We start from the raw sequence: 21,577 nt of genomic DNA on the forward strand, positions 1-21,577 counted from the left end.
TGCGCCCGGCCCCAACCAACAGTTCTTGAAAGTACTTGATGCTACAGCAATTCCACATGTTCAGTCTAAGTTGGGGGCACATGAACCTTCTGTTTGATGGGAATTGGACTTGCCAAGAACAGCATGACATAGCCCTAACCAGAGGGTTCTCCTTCATTCCCTTCCTGGGTAAACCTTGAGGTCCTGTGATGTGGGTCCACTGTTCTACTGAAGTCTTCACTATTATTGCCCTGTTACCAGTTGGAATTATTTTTCTACATCAGGTGATTCTCAGCTGCAAGAAGAAAACCCCTAAATTTGTGCTGCATCAAGGTGACAAATATAAATTCCCTGGTCAATTTGGGTTTTGTGGCACCTATAATATCCTAGCATTTGACCTTGAAAGAGTGGAGGAGGTATTACAAATTTTCAAGCCAGTGGAATAGTCTCTATTTTTTATATTTGAGAATACATTTGACTAAAATGAATAGGTTATTAGAGGTGTGTGTGTGTCATGAGAGAGAAACAGAGAGAGAGAGAGAGACCCTCTGTCTTCTGTCTTGAATATCTCTGGAACCTATTTCTGTAAGGTATCCAGAAAAGAAAGTGTTCATTGAACATTCTTCTGTCTCCTGGTCTGTTGATATGCTTTAATATGAAACTTCTATTTCCATATCGGGTACTTCCTAATCAGAAACATTAAACAAGCCTATAGTATTAAGAAATTTTATCTTGGGAGACCATAACATGTAGTCTTATCTGTAACTAATGAAAATTTATGATTCAGTCAATTTCTGAAGGTTCCTAAAACCATACCCAAAAATTACTCACTAAAAACAAAAAGACCTGCCTGGTGAGTAAATCAAGTGCCAAATGGCACTTATAAGATTCTATGTGGCATCAAGCTCAGTGGTTCTCAACTCTGGCTCCACACTAGAATCATTTGAGGAGCTTTCAAAAATCCCATAACCAGGAAGGCAAACCCCGGATCAATTAAATCAGAATCTCTGGAGGTGGCTTCGGCATTAGTCATTTTTAAACCTCCCCAGTTGGTTCCAAAGTGCAGTGGCCAAGGTTAAGAACCACCGCTAATCTAGAGTGCTATCTGATTTTCACCATCAATGCGAGGCAAATATTCAAAAGAAGAAAAGCTGGGGAATAATCTTAAGTTGGCTGACAATACATGTATCAACTATAATTATTTGGTCAAACTATAACCCCAAATTCCATTATGTGCCTGTAAACAATTTCATTTTTATACACTACCTTTTAGGCGGTAAAAGAACCACTATTTTGCCGGGCGTGGTGGGTCATGCCTGTAATCCCAGCACTTTGGGAGGCTAAGGCGGGCAGATCACTTGAGGTCAGGAGTTCGAGACCAGTCTGGCCAACATGGCAAAACTCCATCTCTACTAAAAATACAAAAATTAGCTGGGCGTGGTGGCGGATGCCTGTAATCCCAGCTACTCAGGAGGCTGAGGCAGGAGAATCACTTGAATCCGGGAGGCAGAGGTTGCAGTGAGCCAAGATTGTGCCACTGCACACCAGCCTGGGTGACAGAATGGGACTCCATCTCAAAAAAAGAAAAGAATCACTATTTTACCATGATCTATAAATTTAGAAACTGTAAATGAAAAATGAATAGATAGATGAATTAGTGGAGATAATGCACAGAAAGCATATTACAGAACACAAGTTGTTAGGACACTGTATTGACAGTTAAAATAAAAAAAAAAACTTTTCTTCATTTCAGCAAGAGTTGACCAATAGAGAAGGCTTTAAAATAGTGTTCTTTATTGGGTATGAGAGAAGAGGAACATCAGAATCACCTGGAAAGCTTGTTCAAACCACAGGAACTCCTCACCATTCTAGATTAATTCATTTCTTCCTTTCTGGAACCACTGTCAACATTCAGCCTTGAAGAAAAGTATTAATGACAGTGTGGCATAAAAAGAACTATATATTTGATTATTGTCTCAGTTCCTGACAAAGAGCTCCTAAAACCCTTGTAATTTCCTAAGTGATAGGGATGCTAGGAGCATCTTTTGTCTAATAGTTGGTCCTTGACTATCATTCCTGACACAGAGCTCCTAAATTCCTTGGAATTTCCTGGGTGATAGAGCCTCTTTTGTTTTAATGAGGAAACTTTTGAAGTTTCAGGATGGGGGCTAGTTGCCAGGAAGATCAAGTCTTGATTAGAAGCATATAATGTTCAGGTCTACTCTCCCCAACCTCTAGGGAGGGGAGAGAGGCTGGAGAATGAATTAATAACTGATCATGCCTACATGATGAAATCTCCATAAAAGCCCCTAAATCATGAGGTTCAGAGAGCTTCTGGGTTGGTGAACGCATCCACATGTTGGGAAGGTGGCACATCTTGACTCCATTGGACAGAAGTTTCTGCATTCAGGACCCTTCTGGAATTTACCCTATGTATCTCTTCATCTGCATCCTTTATAACAAACTGGTAAATGAAAGTAAATTGCTTTCCTGAGTTCTGTGAACCATTTTAGCAAATTATCATACCCAGGGAGGGGTTGTGGGAACTGCCTGAAGTTTTAGCTGGTTGGTCAGAAGTCCCAGTGGTCCAGGACTTGCAATTGACATCTGAAGTGGGGCAGCCTTGTGGGACTGAAGCTTTAACTTGTGGGATGTAATGCTAACTCCAGGTAGTTAATGTCAGGATTTACTTAAACTGTAGGACACCCAGCTGATGTCCAGAAAGGTGGAGAAATGGTTGTTGGTGTGAGGAAAAACCCACACATTTTGTCCAGAAGTGTTTTGTGGGCAGAAACAGATCATAGTAGATGGTTATATCAGTAGGTTGCCTTCGGTAGCAAGTATCAAGTAAAAATGTAACTCAAAATGGCTTAAACAATAAAGAAACTGTATCATCCATGTAAGCAAAAAGTCTAGAAACTGGGTTGGCATTTGGAGAGGCTTGATCCAGTGCCCTAAAGGGATCACACTGTCTCTCCACTCTTCCTTTTGCAGAGTCATTCAACCAACAGATACTGCAGTCCTAAGATGGCTTCTTTTTTCTTCCTTCGTTTCCAGCAGGACAAAGAGAATTGGTTGATTTTCCAGAAAAAGTCCAGATATTTACTCTAATTGGCCTGGATTATATCACATACACACCTCTGAACCAATCATTGTCTAGGAGGATGGAATGCACTAATTGGCTTAGCTTTGCTCCAGTGCTCCACCCCTGAGAAATTGGAAGGAAAATGTGGGGGTGAGGAATAGAAATTGACACTGGCAGTGCAACAAATTAAGTTCACAAGATGGTCTCAGATGTTGTGTGAATATAATTCAGTAATAAAAAAATAATGAAACAAATTTCACCCACTGCCATCACAAGTCTTGTTAGTTTATAGCAGGGTTCTCAACTTTGGCCTACTGGCATTTTGGGCCAGATTTTGTTTTTGTTGTAGGGGGCCACGTGTCCTCCGGGGGACAAAATTGTTCTCTCTAGAACTGCTATTTTATAGTTCAACCTCCTAGATAAAAATATCTATCATAGATGTCTGGAGATATTTTCAGTCGCCACAACTGTGGGGGAGAGAGTGATGTGACAGGTATCTAGTGGGTAGTAGCCAGGGATGTGGTTAAACCTCCCGCAATGCATAGAACAGCCCCTAAAAACAAAGAATTATCTGGCCCAAAATGCCAGTAGTGCTGACATTGAGAAACCCTGCGTTAGCCAAAAGTCTTCAGATAGTTTCCAATCTCCACATCTTAAAAATAGGCCTTTCGACATTTGCCAACATTAGAAGAAAAATGCACAGTGATATTGAACAAAAGTAGACAGGAAAAAAATAGACTCTTCTAACCTGACAGCCAAGGCTCAATTTATTATAATTTTCACTTTCTAAAGTATTTCTTTTAGATGCTAGCTGGATCTGCACCAAATCACAGCAGGATTTTAAGAATAACATCTGGCATATAAAAATCATCATAAAGTCCTACTTTTATAATATACTAGTTTAATATAATTGTTAAATTCTACTGACATGAATGCCACCCAAAATTCTAACCATAGTGATTTATGACTAAAGTTAAACTTTGCTTAATTTATTTTTGCTTTGAGGAGGGCCATTCCTTATTTATTGAAGATTTTGAAATTCTTACTCCATGATGTAATGAAATTCTTTATTCTTACATGATGTTAGATGGTAGAAGAATTGTCAGAAGCTTTTAAATCTAGACTGGCTTTTATTTATTATCTAATTAATATTATGGGGCTTCCCCCCTCTGACACTATCTTGAGCCTTTGAACAACAGGATAGCATTCTGTTAAATGTTCTGGATTTTAGAAAATAAAATTTTCCCCAGATTTGCCTAATGAGTAATAAGGGACGATGGAAGAACAATATTTGGATAGGAGCTAAGTTTATAGGGATTTCCTGTCATATAAAATTCTGGGCCAATGTATTAGGTCCAATGACTCCCCCATGACCTCTTTCTTACTTCTCAAAGGGTAGATATGTAGCCTGCTGTCTTGTGTCTCTACCAGAACCTCTCTCCCCATCTTTTCTCTTGTCTGTGTTCTTCTCTTGGGCTGGCTGTACAGGGAGAATCTACACTGTCCCACTTTTCCACTGGTAGAGTTTCCAAGATATGGTTGATTTTACAGTTTCTCTTCATTTTAAGAGACTTACTGCTATTCTGACACCAGTTGGTATACTGCAGTATACTTCTGGCACTATCCACCAGGAATTAGCATAGATCCCATTACTTAAAGGGCATGGTCCCCAACAAGACTACCCTCAGTTCAAATGCCAGCCCCACTTTGAGGCTCCTCAGGCTACCAGCACTTCTGACTAGCTGGCTACAGATTCAAGGGTTTCTACAATATCTTCAGGTTTGATAATCTGCCAGAATGACTCCCAGACCTCAGAAAAGCACTACACTTAACATTGACTGTTTTATTATAAAGGATACAAATCAGGACCTGCCAAATGAAGATACATAGATCTGGGAGGGTCCCAAAGGCAGAGCTTTCATGCCCTCTCCCATCAAATCTGTGCATGTCACTCTCCTGGCACATCAATGTGTTCAACCAGGAAGTTCCCCTGAGCCTTGGTGTCCAGAATTGTTATTGGGGTTTCTTTACGTAAGTATGACTGAATCATCAGCCATGTGATTGAACTCAGCTTCCAGTCCTCCTCCCCTGCCCAAAGGTTTGGCTGGCCCAAAACCCCAACCCTCCAATCACATGACTGGTCTTTCTGGTGACCAGCCCATATCTGGAATCATCTCATTAGCATAAACTCAGGTGTGATTCAAGGGGCTCATTAATTATAAAGACATTCCTATCACTGAGGAAATTCCAAGGGTTTTAGAAGTTCTATGCCCAAAACCCAGGACAAAGTCAGATAAATTCTTAATTATACAACAACTGCTGAGAACCAGAGAGGTCTGGCCAGGAGTAACACATATAACAGAGGTGTGTACAGATTCTAGAAATCTCAAATTGGGTTTGCCTATACTGGCTGGCCCTTTCTAAGTCTCATTAAATTAACATCTGTTAAGTACCTACTACATGCCAGGCTTTGTGGGGGTAGAGGAAAAAAATTTGTGCCCTAACCTCCAGGAAAGTATAACTTAGAGGAGGAAACAGGTAACTAAATAACTAATGACAATAAAATGTGCAGTGGACCTTGTGTTTGACAATCCAATATTCATTATACCTCAGGTTCAGGGGTGAAGCCTGATTAGTCTAAGCTAATTATAATAATCTCATTCCCCCGCTCCCCACCCCCAAACCCAGTGACTGATTCTAGGATGGCAGGTCTTTAGATAATTTGTGGCAATGATATATGGAAAAGAAGTTTGCTGGGAACTTCTGGAGTAAAACTGCTTCACCCTTCAGAGGAAGTCTACGGAAAATCAGACTCTATCAGGAAGATATAGCCCTGCTTGCTTCTGGTACCAATAATACAAACATAAGGGGATCCAGCCTAGGAATGAAATCAGTACCATAGACATCAGAGTAGAGAGACAGGAGGAATCTGAGTCCTTGAGAACAGTGTAGAGCTACTGGATCAAACCAAACCTGATGCTTGACCTACTCTAGACTTTCTGTTATCTAAGCCAATACATTTCCTTATTGCATGATCTAGTTTGAGCTGAGCTTTCCTTCAGTCAAAGTCAAAAATGCTTTGATACAGAATGTAATCACATATTCTAAAATAATTTAAATAATGTGGTAGAAGGTCTACCCAATTTTCATTCTCTTTTAATGTTGCAAGCCGAGTTCACCAAGTTTCCTTCTACCTCTGTTGGGATCCCTTCTCACAAAGACTGATGTTTCACATTCTTCTGACTTATAGAGGTCCTTTTAGAACAGAAGAATAAGTGTGAACTAGGAGGTTATTCCGGGATTCTTAGATCTCATGGGTATCATCTACATTTCAGGAAAATTCCAGACTGTATTCCTGCCCTCCTACTTTCTCCACTCTTCCCTCCCTCATATATATATATATATATATATATATATATATATATATATATATTTCACTGAATAAAAGTTAACTTGGTCATCTCCTGATTGGTGGGCAGTAAATTAAGAAGTTTAATGCCTTTCTGTCTGGAGAGTAAAAAAGACATAATAAAACACTTTCAGTGCTCCTTCCTGAGAAAAACTAAGCTACATCTGATTCTTTTCCTTATGAGTCAGGATTCTGAGTACAATGTGGATGTTTCAGTCAGTTTTTGTTGGGGCAACAACTCCAAAGTTGTTTTTTTTTTTTTTTTTTTTTTTTTGACAGAGTCTTGCTCTGTCGCCCAGGCTGGAGTGCAGTGGCGTGATCTCTGCTCACTGCAGCCTCCGCCTCCTGGGTTCAAGTGATTCTCCTGCCTCAGCCTCCTGAGTAGCTGGGACTACAGGCAAGCATCACTATGCCTGGCTAATTTTTGTATTTTTAGTAGAGATGGGGTTTCACCAAATTGGCCAGGCTGGTCTTGAACTCCTGACCTCGTGATCTGCCCACCTCAGCCTCCCAAAGTGCTGGGATTACAGGCGTGAGCCACCACACCTGGCCTCCAAAGTTTTAAAAGCTCGTGTAGCTGATGGCTCAGGGTTGGTTAAAGAAGTGGTCTTCAAATTTAATATGCAGGTCAATCACCTGAGATCTTGTTAAAATGCAAATTCTGATTAAATTGAACTTGGGCAGAGCCCAAGATTCTTTATTCCTAATAAGTCCCCTGGAGATACCAATGCTGCTGGTACATGTACCACACTTTACGTAGCAAAAGGCTATAATTTGGCAGAACATAGTTGGGCATCTTTGAGCTCCACTGGGCTCCATGTGCCTTCGCATGGTGTAAGGGAGAAGGTCAAAAGAGGGACACAGCCATATTATGAATAGCATTAAAGCTTCTGTTAGGATGTTGTATAAGTCATAAATATCCACATTCCATTGTCCAAAGCAAGTTACATAACCAAGCCCAAAATCAATGTTGTGGGAAATTAACTTCTACATGTTGGAAAATATAAGGTGCTAAGTGCTGCAGAGCAGACAGGGATGGTCCAAAGGAACAGTGATCAGTTCTTCCTGGGAGAGTCAGGGAAGGCCTGAGAGAGAACATGATGATTGAGCCAGGTTTTGAAGGACAAGTAGAACTTTCTAATAAGCCAGGAATGGGACCCAAGGTGAAGAAGAGGTCATTCAAGCCAGGGGAAGAGCATAAAGCAGAAGCTTCATATTCTCCAAAGAAGATCCCTATAATCATTTAGCATGATGCTCACCACCATTAGTCATCAGAGAAATGCAAATCAAAACCACAATGAGATACCACTTCACCCTCACTAGGATGGCCATAATGTACAAAAACTGGTAATAGTAAGTGTTGATGAGGTTGTGGAGGGATTAGAACCTTCATACACTGTTGATAGGAATGTAAAATGCTGCAGCTACTTTGAAAACCAGTCTGCTGGTCCCTCAGAAAGTTAAACACGGAGTTGTCATATTACCCTGCAATTCTACTCCAAAATGTATATGCAAGAGATTGGAGACATGTTAACACAAACTTTTGTATATTAATATCCATAGTAGCATTATTCATAGTAGCCCAAAGTGGAGACAACCCAAATGTCCATCAACTAAACAAAATGTGGTAACAGCCATGCAATGGAATATTATTTGTAAGTAACGAAGAATGAAATAATACTGATATATGCTATAACACTATGCAAAGGACAGGAGCCAGACACAAAGGCCACATACTGTATGTTTCCATTTATATGAAATGTCCAGAATAGGCAAATCTGTAGCAACAGAAAGTAGACTGGTGATAGTCTAGGGCCGAGGCAGGGGATGGGATGAGGGGAATGAGGAGTGACTGCTAACGGGTGTGGGGTTTCTCCTGTGGGTGATGAAAATGTTCTGGACTTGACTGTGGTTGCACAACTTTGTGACTATACTAAAACCATTGTACACTGTAAGTGGGTGAATGAACAATGTGTGAATTATATCTTAATAAAAGCTGTTAGAAAAAAAATGCTACACATGGCAAGGCACGAAGACATAGGAACACAGCGTATTACAACTATTATAGAATGGGAATGGACAAGTCTGGGGGTAGGGGTCAGATTATGGAGGACCTGAAGGCAGTAAGAAACAACAACAACATTTTAGAAATGTCAATCCATGTATGGAAAATCGATGGGATGGAGCAGGTTGGAAAGAGGATGGGTAGTTAAGACTATTGCAATAGGCTCAATATCAGCTGATGAAGGCTGAGACAAAATGATGGTGGTAGGGACAGAGACAGGAAGAAAGAACATGAAAGATTTTTAAGATGCCAAAGCAAAAGGATTTTGTGATGATCAGGTGAGTGGGCAGGGAAGATGGAAGGGAGGGATCATTCTTATACATCCTTGTGTCCTCAGCTACTTTAATATGCCTGACACAAAACAGTGCCCAATAATGTTTGGGGAATAAATGAATGAATGAAGTGGATGATCACATTTTCAGAGTTGCTGTTACCTAATAGAGACCTTTGGGACACAGCAAGGGATTTTTTGGGGGAGTGGGATAGAGAGACTGTAATATTTGGAGAATGGATATTTTGTATGAGGGGAATGTCTATTTCAGAGAGAGAAATTAAAAATTATAGATCCCAAGGTACATTTGACCTCTCTCAGTTTGCTTATGGCCAGCCTGCTGTATGCCTGTGGATTTTTTTTTAAACGAGGAATTATAAAATGTCTGTAAACTCCATCTAACTGTGGTGCCTTCAGGCTTTTGTATCCATTAGCCAAGTAGACAGCATTGATTCTCACAAGAGGGAATACAACATACTCAGATAAATGTTTCATTGAGGCTCCATAACTAAAGATATCAGCACTAGAAACCACTTAGATAATTTTGTTCTTCAATCAATTTCTCCTGGCTAGCCATGGCCAGCCTTACCCAATATGATACATCCTGAAATGATTTAAGTTGGAAAACCTAGCATGCATACACCACAACTTAAGAGTTGAAATTTGTGACCTAATTTTCAATCAGAGAAGAATCATCTCTGAAGATGGTTTACATACCAGAAGAGGAAGTGTTCCTGTTTGTAACAACAGGACATTCCACAGATGAATCCACTCTGTATAGTCATGGAAGAACAACTTTTATTTGTAGATTGGGATGGGAGCAGGAAGAGGTGGTTTTGCCTTATTCTGATCCACCATCAGCTTATTAGCTATGGTAGATGAGGTGGCTTCCTGTGGATCTTCTCTTCCTGCTTCAGCAAGAGAAGCTTGTGGATGAGTAATGGAAAATTCTGCATTTCCCTGGTGTTTTAAGTATTCACAAGGGAGTCCCACGTCCAAGCTTGTGGGCAGTACTTGGGCTTACTTATGGCAAAAGGAAAAAATACAGAGTGTCTGGGAGTCTCCCTGGGAACCAGTTAATGATTAGAGTGATTGGAACCAACTAGACCAGTCAGGAACACTTACTGAAAAGGTGAGTTATGAAGAGGTAAGCTTTCTGAAGAAGGGTTTCTCCTTTCTTTAACAAATGATCTTTAGTTAAAATAAAGTATGATCAGCAAACTTGGAAGGTGAACTCGAGTTTGGATATGAGAAGTAGTAAAAAATAATGTTGAGTCTTTTCTAGGGCTAAGGTTCTGGTTCAAGAATCTGTGACCATCTGCAGTGGCTCATACCTGTAATCCCAGCACTTTAGGAGGCCGAGGCGGGAGGATCACTTGAGCTCAGGAGTTTGAGACCAGCCTGGCCAACATGGCGAAATCCCATCTCCACTAAAAATACAAAAATTAGCTGGGTGTGGTGGTGCACACCTATAGTCCCAGCTACTGAGGAGGCTGAGGCAGGAGAATCGCTTGAGCCCGGGAGGCAGAGGTTGCAGTGAGCTGAGATCCTGCCACTGCACTACAGCCTGGGACACAGAGTGAGACTCTGTCTCAAAAAAAAAAAAAATTGTGACCATCTAGAAAGACCCGTATATCTCTCTCAGTGGAATCATCCTGTGCACTTTGGGAAACTAAGCCTTATCTGGAGTAACTCTATCTTAGTTTGGGTTTGGACTACTCACATCTTTGGAGCATGCTGGGATGTCTCTGGATGTGGCTGATGCCCTGTGGGCTGTAGTCTTTAAATGGTTTCCTATCCAGTGTGCTCCTTGGACACTTAACAGCTATAGCTACAGTTACTGCTCTACACCCATCACTTCTGAGCTAAATAACACAGGAAACAAATTGGCAAATTAGACTTACAAGAACAAGAACTCTCACCTGGTATCAAGCTTTCCTAATAATCTCAAGGATACAAGTAATTGTGAGGCACAGACTAAACAGAGAGAGGTCAGCGACTGCCAGTGCAGCTCTCTTGGTCCTTTTTTGGGTAACATTAAGATGCCCACTAGCCCAGATTTAACATATAAAGTAGCGAAACAATGTATATAGTCATCACTTACAGAAAAGAGGGCTACTTTGGTGATAGTATGTCCATTTGTCTTTGGATCAACTTCAGGTGATTTGTAATCCTTTGCTCTTTCCTTGGGCAGGTTGGGTTCCAGACTTGAGTCTATTTCCTTCAGAGAGCAGCCCATCAGGGCAGCCTCTGTGTGGGGGTGGTCAAAACCAGCTCCAAACTCAAACCAGTTAGGGATGCCTGGCACTAACCTATAAGATGAATCTCATCAGCTCTCAGGCACAGTCCCTTTGGGGAGAGCCTTATCATCCCTCTTTGCCTGCAAAACTTCCACAGGGGGTCTTTGTGGTGCGGTTCAACTCTTGCCCCTGCCAGGGAAACTGATAGGAGCCAGAATGCCTGCCAGTTAGGATAATTTTGGCTGCAAGTAACAGAAAGCCCTGATTCAAACTGGCTTAATCAGTAAGAAAATTTCTTACATAGCTTACATGTGATAAAAGAAAAACTTCAGCTGAATTAAATTTAAAGGAGTGTAATTGAGCAATGAACAATTTGCGAATCAGGCAGCTTCCCCAGCCAGAATAGGCTCTGAGACTCCAGCGCAGCCACACAGTGGAAGATTTATGGACAGAAAAAAAAAAAAAAGTGATACACAGAAAACGGAAGTGAGGTACAGAAACAGCTAGCTTAGTTACAGCTCGGTGTTTGCCTTATTTGAGCATGGTTTGAATAGTTGGCCACTGTTCATTGGCCAAAACTCGGCGATTGGCACAAGTGTAGGCTATGGTCTGTTTACACCTCGACTTGTAGTTCACGATAACAGAAAAACCTTTAGGTCAAACTTAATGTATGTAAGGAGGCAGCTTTAAGCTAAACTTGATTTAACAATTTCCCCCTTTTGGTCATCATTTCAATTTTGAGAGACTGATCAAAACTCTAGTCATTGATATCACTATCACCATTGTAAATGTACTTATTTGGTCTTGAAACCCACTGGGAAACAGTAAAACAGTGGGTTTTGCAAGGTAGGAAGAAGGACTGAGTAGAGGGTGGTTGCTTACGCTGGAACATCCTATTTACAGGGAAAAAACAAAACCTGGTCTGTTCTAGGATCTATGTGTTTCCTTAAAGTCTTAGTTTGATTATGTCACATTTAGCACAAGTGACTCCATTTTGGTTTGGTCTGGTCTGTTGGGGCCTTTTAAGTCCTCTTAAATCTCTTATTACCTGACTTTAGCCAGGCCAAATGGCCAATATTTCTGGCTTTTGAACTTTACAATGGTAACCTCCCAGGTGAAACCAATAATCCCTAACTAAGGTTATGACTTAACCATAAGTGTACAAGGTATTTTCAAAGAGGTGTTGGCAGTTTTTACAAGATCTAGAATCTCCAAAGGTAGCTCACAGAAAGGAAGATTCAAGAAAGGAAGCTGGAAGTTGCACCTGGAGGGGCAGACAATCAACAAATGGTAAAGGTCACGCAGATATCAACCAGAAAGCACTCATTCCCTAAGCCAGGATTGAACCTGGACTGCCATTGTAAAATGGCAAAACCTCAGCTGGTGAGCTATAGCTTTGGAAGGTTTCCGTTGCTCTTCCCAGAAGGAGCCTACAACAGTCAATTTTGAGCTTGCAAAGGCTTTTAACTGCTCAAGATAACTTTTAGAGCTAACCATGATATAAACCCCAAATTCTAGTTCCCTGGATGGCAGAGACCAAGAGAAAGTACCGCCATATGGTTATAAGGTCAAGTTCCCAAGGACATAAAACAAGATGAGAGGGAAACCTCATCCAGTTTTTTGTTGTTGTTTCAGGGACTTGCAGCAAAGTTTATAACTGACCAGTTTGCTGGGCTGGCTTGAACAGTGAGCTTATGGGGGTCCTAGGCCTGCATTCTATCCTATGGTAGTACCCCTTTTTATGACAGAACGATGCAGAAAGACAAATTCATAGCACAAACTACGTCAGATTTGCTACAGCTTAAGACTAGCCTCATAAATCCATTTTCCCACTAATCAAAACTTTACATGGGAGCTAACAGTGATTTTTACCATTCATTCAACCAGTCTGCACAGAGAGCAAGAGGCCAGAAGTCTGTCAAGAAATTGCCTTTTTGACAGCATGCCAGATTTCTGGATTCCCTGCTCGCTGCTCCACAGCCATGGGGCCCAAGCCACGACACAAAGGAAAATCTTTTCTTGTTGTTGTTTCATGGAACCATAGTAGAAAGCCTTTCAATTTTATAAGTTGCTGCCCAACCGGATGCGTGGGGGACCCGAATTAACATTTTCCATTCTGGCCAGAGCAAAACATGTGTGACAAAACAGACATTAGCCACTCTGCTTAGCGCCCAACATCGAACTGGCCAGGCTTAAACTTGCCCCTAGTTTGGCTCTGTCACCTTTAATCCATTCCAAGTGGATTAAAGGAGTTTTAACATGTGGTCTCCGGGCAAGATGGTTGTCCTGAGTAACAGAAAAGATAGGAAAGGGAAAGGAGAAAAAGAGAAAAGCATTGCTTGCGGCGAGTTGGGGAAGGCAAGGAGCTCAGAGTGGCCAGAGAAAGGCCCATCCATTGCAGCAACACTGAATCAAAAGTTCAGGCGGCTGTTTATCAGTAGTGAAGGGATCTTTTCTAGCAGTCCCATCAGCCTGCAAGTTTCCCTTTTAGAGGAAAAAAAGGTTCCCCATGTCCCATGATCCTGTACATGCCTAATCCTGTCACCTATAGTCATCAGCAAAAAGTGCAAGGCAGATTAATCCAAAGAGAATAGTGGTTAACATGCTATAGTGCGAAATCCATTTTTAACCAAGAAGGACTTTACTGAGGGGAGGGCCTCTAACCCAATCCTATCCTTTACCCAGGTAAAATGTACCCCACTACTTATCCCAAATCTGCCAATTGGTGTGCAGTCTATTTCCTTTGGATCGGGATTGTAACTAAGCCAAAAGATTAGCAGATTTATTTTTTTTTAAATCAATTAGTCATTTAAGCTTTTTATTTGGCTTTCTTAAAGTCTTCAAATAAAAATATTGAAATTTTAGGAGCTTCTGTGTATCAATAGGCATCTTCATATAAGACTAATTTGGGAGCTCTCATTTGCAAATACACTTCTCCAGTGCAGTGTTGTTCATTTGGAACCTTCACCGTAAGTTATCTTTAGTAAGATTTCACCATTTCTGTAAGACTTTGCTGCTTCCAGGGCCTAACACTTATGCACGTGTAAGCCCGAAGGAACTCAGTTCTTCAGAAATTAAGGATCCCATTTTTTACCTCAAATTTTGTCTTTGTTCTCAGATTCCCTTGATCAACTTAGCCAATGATTTGTTTTTCCTATCTTAGCATGCAAGAAAAATGAAACAAAGGGATAGAACGCAAAAATCCCTGTGAATTTCCAAAAGCCAAGTTTTACACCCGCTGCAATATTGCCATGTACTACTGGGTTCTTTCTCACCCAGTCAGATGTAATAGGCCTCTAACTGGATCCAAGCCAGTTAATTATCAGATCCAATCCGATCCCGGACCCAGTCTAGTTTCTGTCATGACTTCCAAACCCAGTTTGGATCAGAAATTTGCTCAAACTCAGCTCCAAACACAAATCTGTGGAGCTTTGGAACCTGAGAGAGAACTTACCATGATATCCAGCTGCTCCAAGAGAGAAACGGCACGATGGGTCCGGCAGGTGCCTTGCTTAGTCACTCAGCACTCCTGCGGGTTGTTAGAAGCTCTACTTCAAGTCCCACTTTTGACGCCATCTGATAAAAGAAAAACTTCAGCTGAATTAATTTTTTTATTTTTATTTTTTATTTTTTGAGACGGAGTCTTGCTCTGTCGCCCAGGCTGGAGTGCAATGGTGCGATCGTGGCTCACTGCAACCTCCACCTCCCAGGTTCAAGTGATTCTCCTGCCTCGGCTTCCCGAGTAGCTGGGATTATAGGTGTCTGCCACCATGCCCGGCTAATTTTTGTATTTTTTAGTAGAGACAAGGTTTCACCATGTTGGTCAGGCTGGTCTCGAACTCCTGACCTCAGGTTATTCCCCCCCCCCCCCCCACCCCCACCCCCACCCCCACCCCCACCCCGCCTCCGCTTCCCAAAGTGCTGGGATTACAGGTGTGAGCCACTGCGCCTGGCCAGCTGAATTAAATTTAAAGGAGTTTAATTGAGCAATGAACAATTTGCAAATTCGGCACCCTCCAGAGCCAGAATAGGCTCTGACTCCAGTGCAGCCACGCAGTGGAAGAAGATTTATGGACAGAAAAGGGAAAGTGATGCACAGAAAATGGAAGGGAGGTACAGAAACAGCTGGATTGGTTACAAGTTGGCATTAGCTTCATTTGAACACAGTTTGAACAATTGACTACATTTGATTGGCCAAAACTCGGTGATTGACACAGGTGTGGGCTGCAGTCTGTTTACACCCCCACTTGTTGTAGCTCACCACGTAAAGATAAACCTTTAGGCCAAACTTAAAATATGTAAGAAGGCAGCTTTAGGCTAAACTTGATTTAACACATGACATTTTCCAGAGAGCCATGCCCCATAAATACACACATTTCAAGTTTGTTTACCATAAACAATGCTAGATGAACCAAATACATTCTCCTGAAAGCATTCCATAGATAAGGACTGTCCCGCTAGTTTAATATTATTAGTATGTTTGCCAGGAGGTCTGTTATTAGCATGTGTACAAGGAGATTTGAGTAACTCACTTTTTTTTTTCTTCTCAGGAAATCCTTCGGTTGGAGAGAATGGATTGCAGCTTGCTGCTAACCCTTTCCTTACCAGTTTCCAAGGAACAGGAGTGGGAGGCAGGGTGCCTTCTGTGTTTGTGTATGGCTGTCCAGATTGTGGAAGCTCTGGGGCACTGGGGAAATGAGGGTTTTAGAGTTGGGCATACAGACAGATGACTTAACCAACTGAAGCTCAAATCTCAGCTGTCCCCTTTTTGTTTTACTTTAGGGAGTTAGTACAGCTGTTACCTCATCTGAAGAATGAGAATACTATCTACCTCATTGGTTTATTTTTATAAGCATAGGAGTCTTTTTTGCATGAAAATACTTTTTAAGCTTTAACAAGCTATACCCATGTACGGTATTATTGTTGTTATCAGTGGATGTCTGTAGCCCTTTCTATTTGGATGTCCATTTGTGGCCTGTTCTGAGGTTGGTGGCTCTGACTCTTGGCTGCAAAGCCTTTTAGTGGCTGAAGCTCTGTGTTAGCAGCAAGACATCCTGGATGACAGAAATCCTTTGTTTTGGAAACAAAAAGTAGACCCGGGTCTGCTTTTAGAGCACCACATTTTTCATTATATTTATTTTCACAGTCTACAATTTTATATATTTATATAAAAATAATAACAGCTGGCTGGGCATGGTAGCTCATGCCTTTAATTCCAGCATATTGGGAGGCCAAGGCGGGAGGATCACTTGAGCACAGGAGTTTGAGACCAGCCTGGGCAACATGGTGAAACCCCGTTTCTATAAAAAATACAAAAATTAGCCAGGTGTAGTGGCACGTGCCTGTAGCCCCAGCTACTTGGGAAGCTGAGGTGGGAGGATTGCTTGAGCCCAGGAGGTAGAGGTTGCAGTGAGCTGAGATCACACCACTGCACTCCAGCCTGGGTAATAGAGACCCTGTCTCAAAAACAACAAAACAAAACAAAACAAAACAAAAACAGCTAACAATATTTAGCACTTATTACATGCTAAGTACTTTTCCACGCCCTTTAAGTATAGTATCCCATTTAATCCTCCCAACAACCTAATGAGGTCATTATTTTTTCTTTTTAATGATACATTTTAATTATTACAGAGATAAACACGTATATTCAAAATGTTATGTTGTGCTTTGATCAATTAGCGATGGATTATAAAAATTTTTCCATGTTATTGTCACCATGACTATTTTTTATTTTTATTTTTATTTATTTATTTATTTATTTTTTGTGGGGGATGGAGTCTCGCTCTGTTGCCCAGGCTGGAGTGCAGTGGCGCAATCTCAGCTCACTGCAACCTCCGCCTCCCAGGTTCAAGTGATTTTCCTGCCTCAGCCTCCTGAATAGCTGGGATTACAGGCATGTGCCACCACGCCCAGCTAATTTTTGTATTTTTTTAGTAGAGACGGGGTTTCACCATGTTGGTCAGGCTGGTCTTGAACTCCTGACCTCGTGATCTGCCTGCCTCAGCCTCCCAAAGTGCTGGGATTACAGGCGTGAGCCACCGCGCCCAGCCATGATTATCTTTTATAAAGTTGTTTGTCAGACATTTAGACTGTCTGTAATTTTTCATAGAGATAAATAAAACTATAAAGAACATATTTTCTCATAAAAATTATACTTACCTAAATCTGTCTTTTAACTTTGTTCCTGTAGGTTTTTTCCTATTTGTGGAAATTTTATATACATGTAGAAAAGTTCATGTAAATGTTCAGCTCAATGAATTGCCACAATAAAATATTACCTGCGTCTAAAGCCCCCCTCATATTTTCTTCCAGTAATTATGCCATCAGGCTCCACTCTTGTGTTTGGCTTCTTTTGTTCAACATTCATCTATATTGTTATGTGTAGTTATAGTTTGGTTCATCTCAAAGAAGGTGGGAATTATTGTTAACCATAATTTATAGGCTAAGAAATGGAGTCACAGAAAGGTCAAGTAGCTTACTCAGAATCATATACGAGCAAGTGGCAGAGCCAGAATTTGAACCCAAGTAAGCTGACTTTGCTCTGTTAACCATTATGCTAGACTGCAGCTCATAGCTATTTATTTAACGTCCATCTCCCCCACTATGCCGCAAGCTCCATTTAATACCCAGCACCCAGCACCTAGACATACCAGGTGACCAATAGATATTTCTGACTGAATGAATGAAGAACGAATGAATGAATACCAGATAGGCCTGCTTTTGTGATTCAGTGCTTTTGCCTCAGTTGCTAGAAATGCCTCTGAAGGTTCAGGATCTTCCTTTTCTTCACCTTGATTATGGGCACCTCCTCAGAATCACTCTTACTACCTGTGGTCATAGCCTGCTAATATCCCTTCTGTGGCAGCACACAGCAGCCTGTATGACTCTACTGGGAGAAGACTCTGGAAGCTTCCATGTTGAGGGAAGATTTGCTTCCATGTCTAGACCTTGGAGAGCTCCTGGGCCTTCTCTTGTCCTTCCATTAGAGGGAGACACTAGGGTAATACTATTTAATTGCTGCCCCAGGAGTTGGAATGGCCCCTATACAAGTTCATGCTTCTATAAATCCTGGAGCAGTTGAAAATGATTCCTGCATTCTTTTTTTTTTTTTTTTTTTGAGATGGAGTCTGGCTCTGTTGCCCAGGCTGGAGTGCAGTGGCACGATCTCAGCTCACTGCAACCTCAGCCTCCCGGATTCATGCCATTCTCCTGCCTCCGCCTCCTGAGTAGCTGGGACTACAGGCACCTGCCACCACGCCTGGCTAATTTTTTTTGTATTTTTAGTAGAGATGGGGTTTCACCATGTTAGCCAGGATGGTCTCGATCTCCTGACCTCGTGATCTGCCCGCCTTGGCCTCCCAAAGTGTTGGGATTACAGGTGTGAGCCACTGCGCCCAGCTGATTGCTGCACTCTTAACCCTCGGCTTCCTGTACAGAATTTTGGTGTCCATGGACAGTTGGTCTCTTGACATTTGTGGTAATCTTTATGGTTTGGTTTTTTCTTTCTTTGCCTGACAGTGAATCTTGTACTTACGATGTTACTGAAGCAAGGATACACTCAGGAACCACTTTCAGGTGTATTCCATCCAAAGCAATGTGAGATTGACTGTAGGATTTGTGAATCCCAGGCCTGTGCGTGATTGATTGCACTCTTCTTCTCCCCAACTGTACTGTAGTGAGACTTTGAGAAATGGCCCACCTTATCCTCTGAAAATTGCCTTCAAAGGAATTAGTTTTAGCCAACTGTCTTAAAGCCCATAAATGATCACTACAGAATTTCCAAAACCAAGAGAATTGGTCCATTTCTCTAATACTTAGATTTTTTCTAACACACTGAGGCCTGGCACTATGATAAGAAAAAATAAATCTAGCAACAGTTCTTTGTATTATAGGAGGACACTTTTTCTTAGAACGTTTTAGCCATTATTGTGATGATCTGCATGCTGGGCACAGGTAAACAATTTACATGGAGAAAACCCAAGAGTTAACTATTACTCATCTAGTAGTCTGATTCTCAGCATTTTCTCCTTATTGAATGAATACTGTATTTGATACAAGAAACACAGGTTTGGAAGAATACACATGCCAGCATTACAAGAAAGCAGATTATCTGCACTTTTTGTGGCCTAAGACAAGGATTGGCAAACTTTTTCACTAAAGGACCAGCTAGTAAATATAATAGGCTGACGACCGTACAGTCTCTGTTGCAACTCTTCACATATGCCCTTCTAGAGTGAAAGCAGCCATAAACACTATGTAAATGAATAGGTATGGCCGTGTTCCAGTAAAACTTAATTTACAAAAGCAGTCATAGGCCTTATTTAACCTACAGGCCATAATTTGCCAACCCCTTGTCTAGGAGATCCAATAGAAAAAAATTAACCAAAGGAACAAAATCTCTGTAAAACATAAGTTGAGAGATAGACATACTCCCCAAATTGGTAAATCCTTTATAGAAATATCTATTTTTTTCCATGGTGTTCTAAATAAAGAAGTTGAACATGACAGTGAATGTTTTCAAGTGGGGATATGTGCAGAAAAGAGTTAACACACCGTGCCTGATTGCTATCCTTTAAAAACCCTGCTTGCGGCCGGGCGCGGTGGCTCACACCTGTAATCCCAGCACTTTGAGAGGCCGAGGCAGGCATATCACCTGAGGTCAGGAGTTTGCGATAAGCCTGGCCAACATGGCAAAACCCTGTCTCTACTAAAAATACAAAAATTAGTCGGGTGTCATGGCACATGCCTGCGATCCCAGCTATTTGGGAGGCTGAGGCAGGAGAATCGCTTGAACCTGGGAGGCGGAGGTTGCAGCGAGCCAAGATCATGGCACTGCACTCCAGCCTGGGTGACAGAGTGAGACTCCATCTCAATAAATAAATAAATAAATAAATAAATATTAAAAACCTGCTTGCAAGGTTGGCCATTGACTGGTGTCAGGCAACTTAGATTTTGGGGAGGGTTTTCACCCTAACTGATAAGACTGGTTCACTGTGCATAAACTGTTCAAACAATATGATCTGTGCTGAACGCTCGCTTTCCTTCTGGGAGTCTAGAATTTGGGAAGGTGCCAGGCAGAGGCTACCTATGTGACCAGCCTCTGATAAGAGCCCTGATTGTTGGGTCTCTAATGAGCTCACCTGGTTGGTGACATTTCATGCATGTTGTCACAGCTCATTGCTGGGGAGAATTAAACATGTCCTGTGTGACTCCGCTGGGAGAGGACTCTGGAAGCTTGTGCCTGGTCTTCTCTGGACTTCATCCCATGCACCCTTCCCCTTTGCTGATGGTGCTTGGTATCCTTTCACTGTAATAAAACATAGGTGTGAGTGCAAGTATATGCTGAGTCCTTCTAGAAAATTGTCAGAACTGAAGGTGGACTTGGGGACCTCCTAACACAGGGTACATTATTTCCTACCTTGTTCATTTAATGTCCTTTTCCTCCAGAGGTAAACCATCAACTTTAAATTTTGGAAATGTTCCTGATCACAGTGACAACACCTGGGTTTAATATAATACAGGATTTGCAGAATCCTGAGCCTAGAGGGCATGAGAAATTGCAAGACAGCATGTGGTCAGGGCTCCACTAAAAGGCACTGAGTGACCACTTACTAGAAAATTGGTCTGATTCAGCAGAAAATACAGCTTGATGATAAAACTATGACTGTTTGCAGCTTGTATATCCGAGGTCAACCTAACGACTTAATGGGTCAACACAGTTCCTAAAAACTACAACCAGACTTGGGGTTCAGTAAATGGCCTGTGCCCAGCTTCATCACAATGACCCAATCTGGAACTAATAAGCTTGGCCTTGTTCAACCAATTGGTCTTTGTGAAACTTTGCAGCTTTGCTTTCATAAGACCCACCCTGAGGGTCTCCAGAGGGTATGCTCTCCCTTGTATATTTCCTAAATGCTAGTAAATCTGCAGTACGTCAGGCTGGGCATGGTGGCTCACGCCTGGAATCCCAGCACTTTGGGAGGCTGAGGCAGGTGGATCTCTTGAGCCCTGGAGTTTGAGACCAGCCTGGGCAACATGGTGAAACCCGGTCTCTTTAAAAAATACAAAAATTAGGGGCCGGGCGCGGTGGCTAACGCCTGTAATCCCAGCACTTTGGGAGGCCGAGGTGGGCAGATCACGAGGTCAGGAGATCGAGACTATCCTGGCTAATATGGTGAAACTCCATCTCTACTAAAAATACAAAAAATTAGCCGGGCTTGGTGGTGGGCACCTGTAGTCCCAGCTACTCGGTAGGCTGAGGCAGGAGAATGGTGTGAACCCGGGAGGCGGAGCTTGCAGTGAGCCGAGATCGCGCCACTGCACTCCAGCCTGGGTGACAGAGCGAGACTCTGTCTCAAACAAAACAAAACAAAACAAAAACAAAAAAATTAGCCAGGCATGGTGGCATGCAACTATAGTCCCAACTACTCAGGAGGCTGAGGCCGGAGGATGATTTGAGCCCAGGAGCTGGAGGTTGCAGTGAGCCAAGATCACGCCACTGCACTCCAGCCTGGGCAACAGAGTG

At 42.0% G+C, this 21,577-nt stretch overlaps 1 protein-coding gene across 1 annotated transcript in view; it reads right to left on the bottom strand.

The window, feature by feature from the left end:
- Window positions 1-17,890, bottom strand: part of LOC100605653 (putative transcription factor SPT20 homolog-like 2) — a 36,290-nt gene extending 18,400 nt beyond the window's left edge. Inside the window, exons 1-2 of the mRNA XM_003282123.2 lie at window positions 17,843-17,890; window positions 10,533-10,674 (exon numbers count right to left, since the gene is read on the bottom strand). Coding sequence (XP_003282171.2) covers window positions 10,533-10,674; window positions 17,843-17,890 — 190 coding nt within the window. The remainder of the gene's footprint in view (window positions 1-10,532; window positions 10,675-17,842) is intronic.
- Between the last annotated feature and the right edge of the window lie 3,687 nt (window positions 17,891-21,577).

The sequence above is a fragment of the Nomascus leucogenys genome, chromosome X (assembly GCF_006542625.1).
Source record: "Nomascus leucogenys isolate Asia chromosome X, Asia_NLE_v1, whole genome shotgun sequence".
Classification (NCBI taxonomy): Eukaryota; Metazoa; Chordata; class Mammalia; order Primates; family Hylobatidae; genus Nomascus; species Nomascus leucogenys.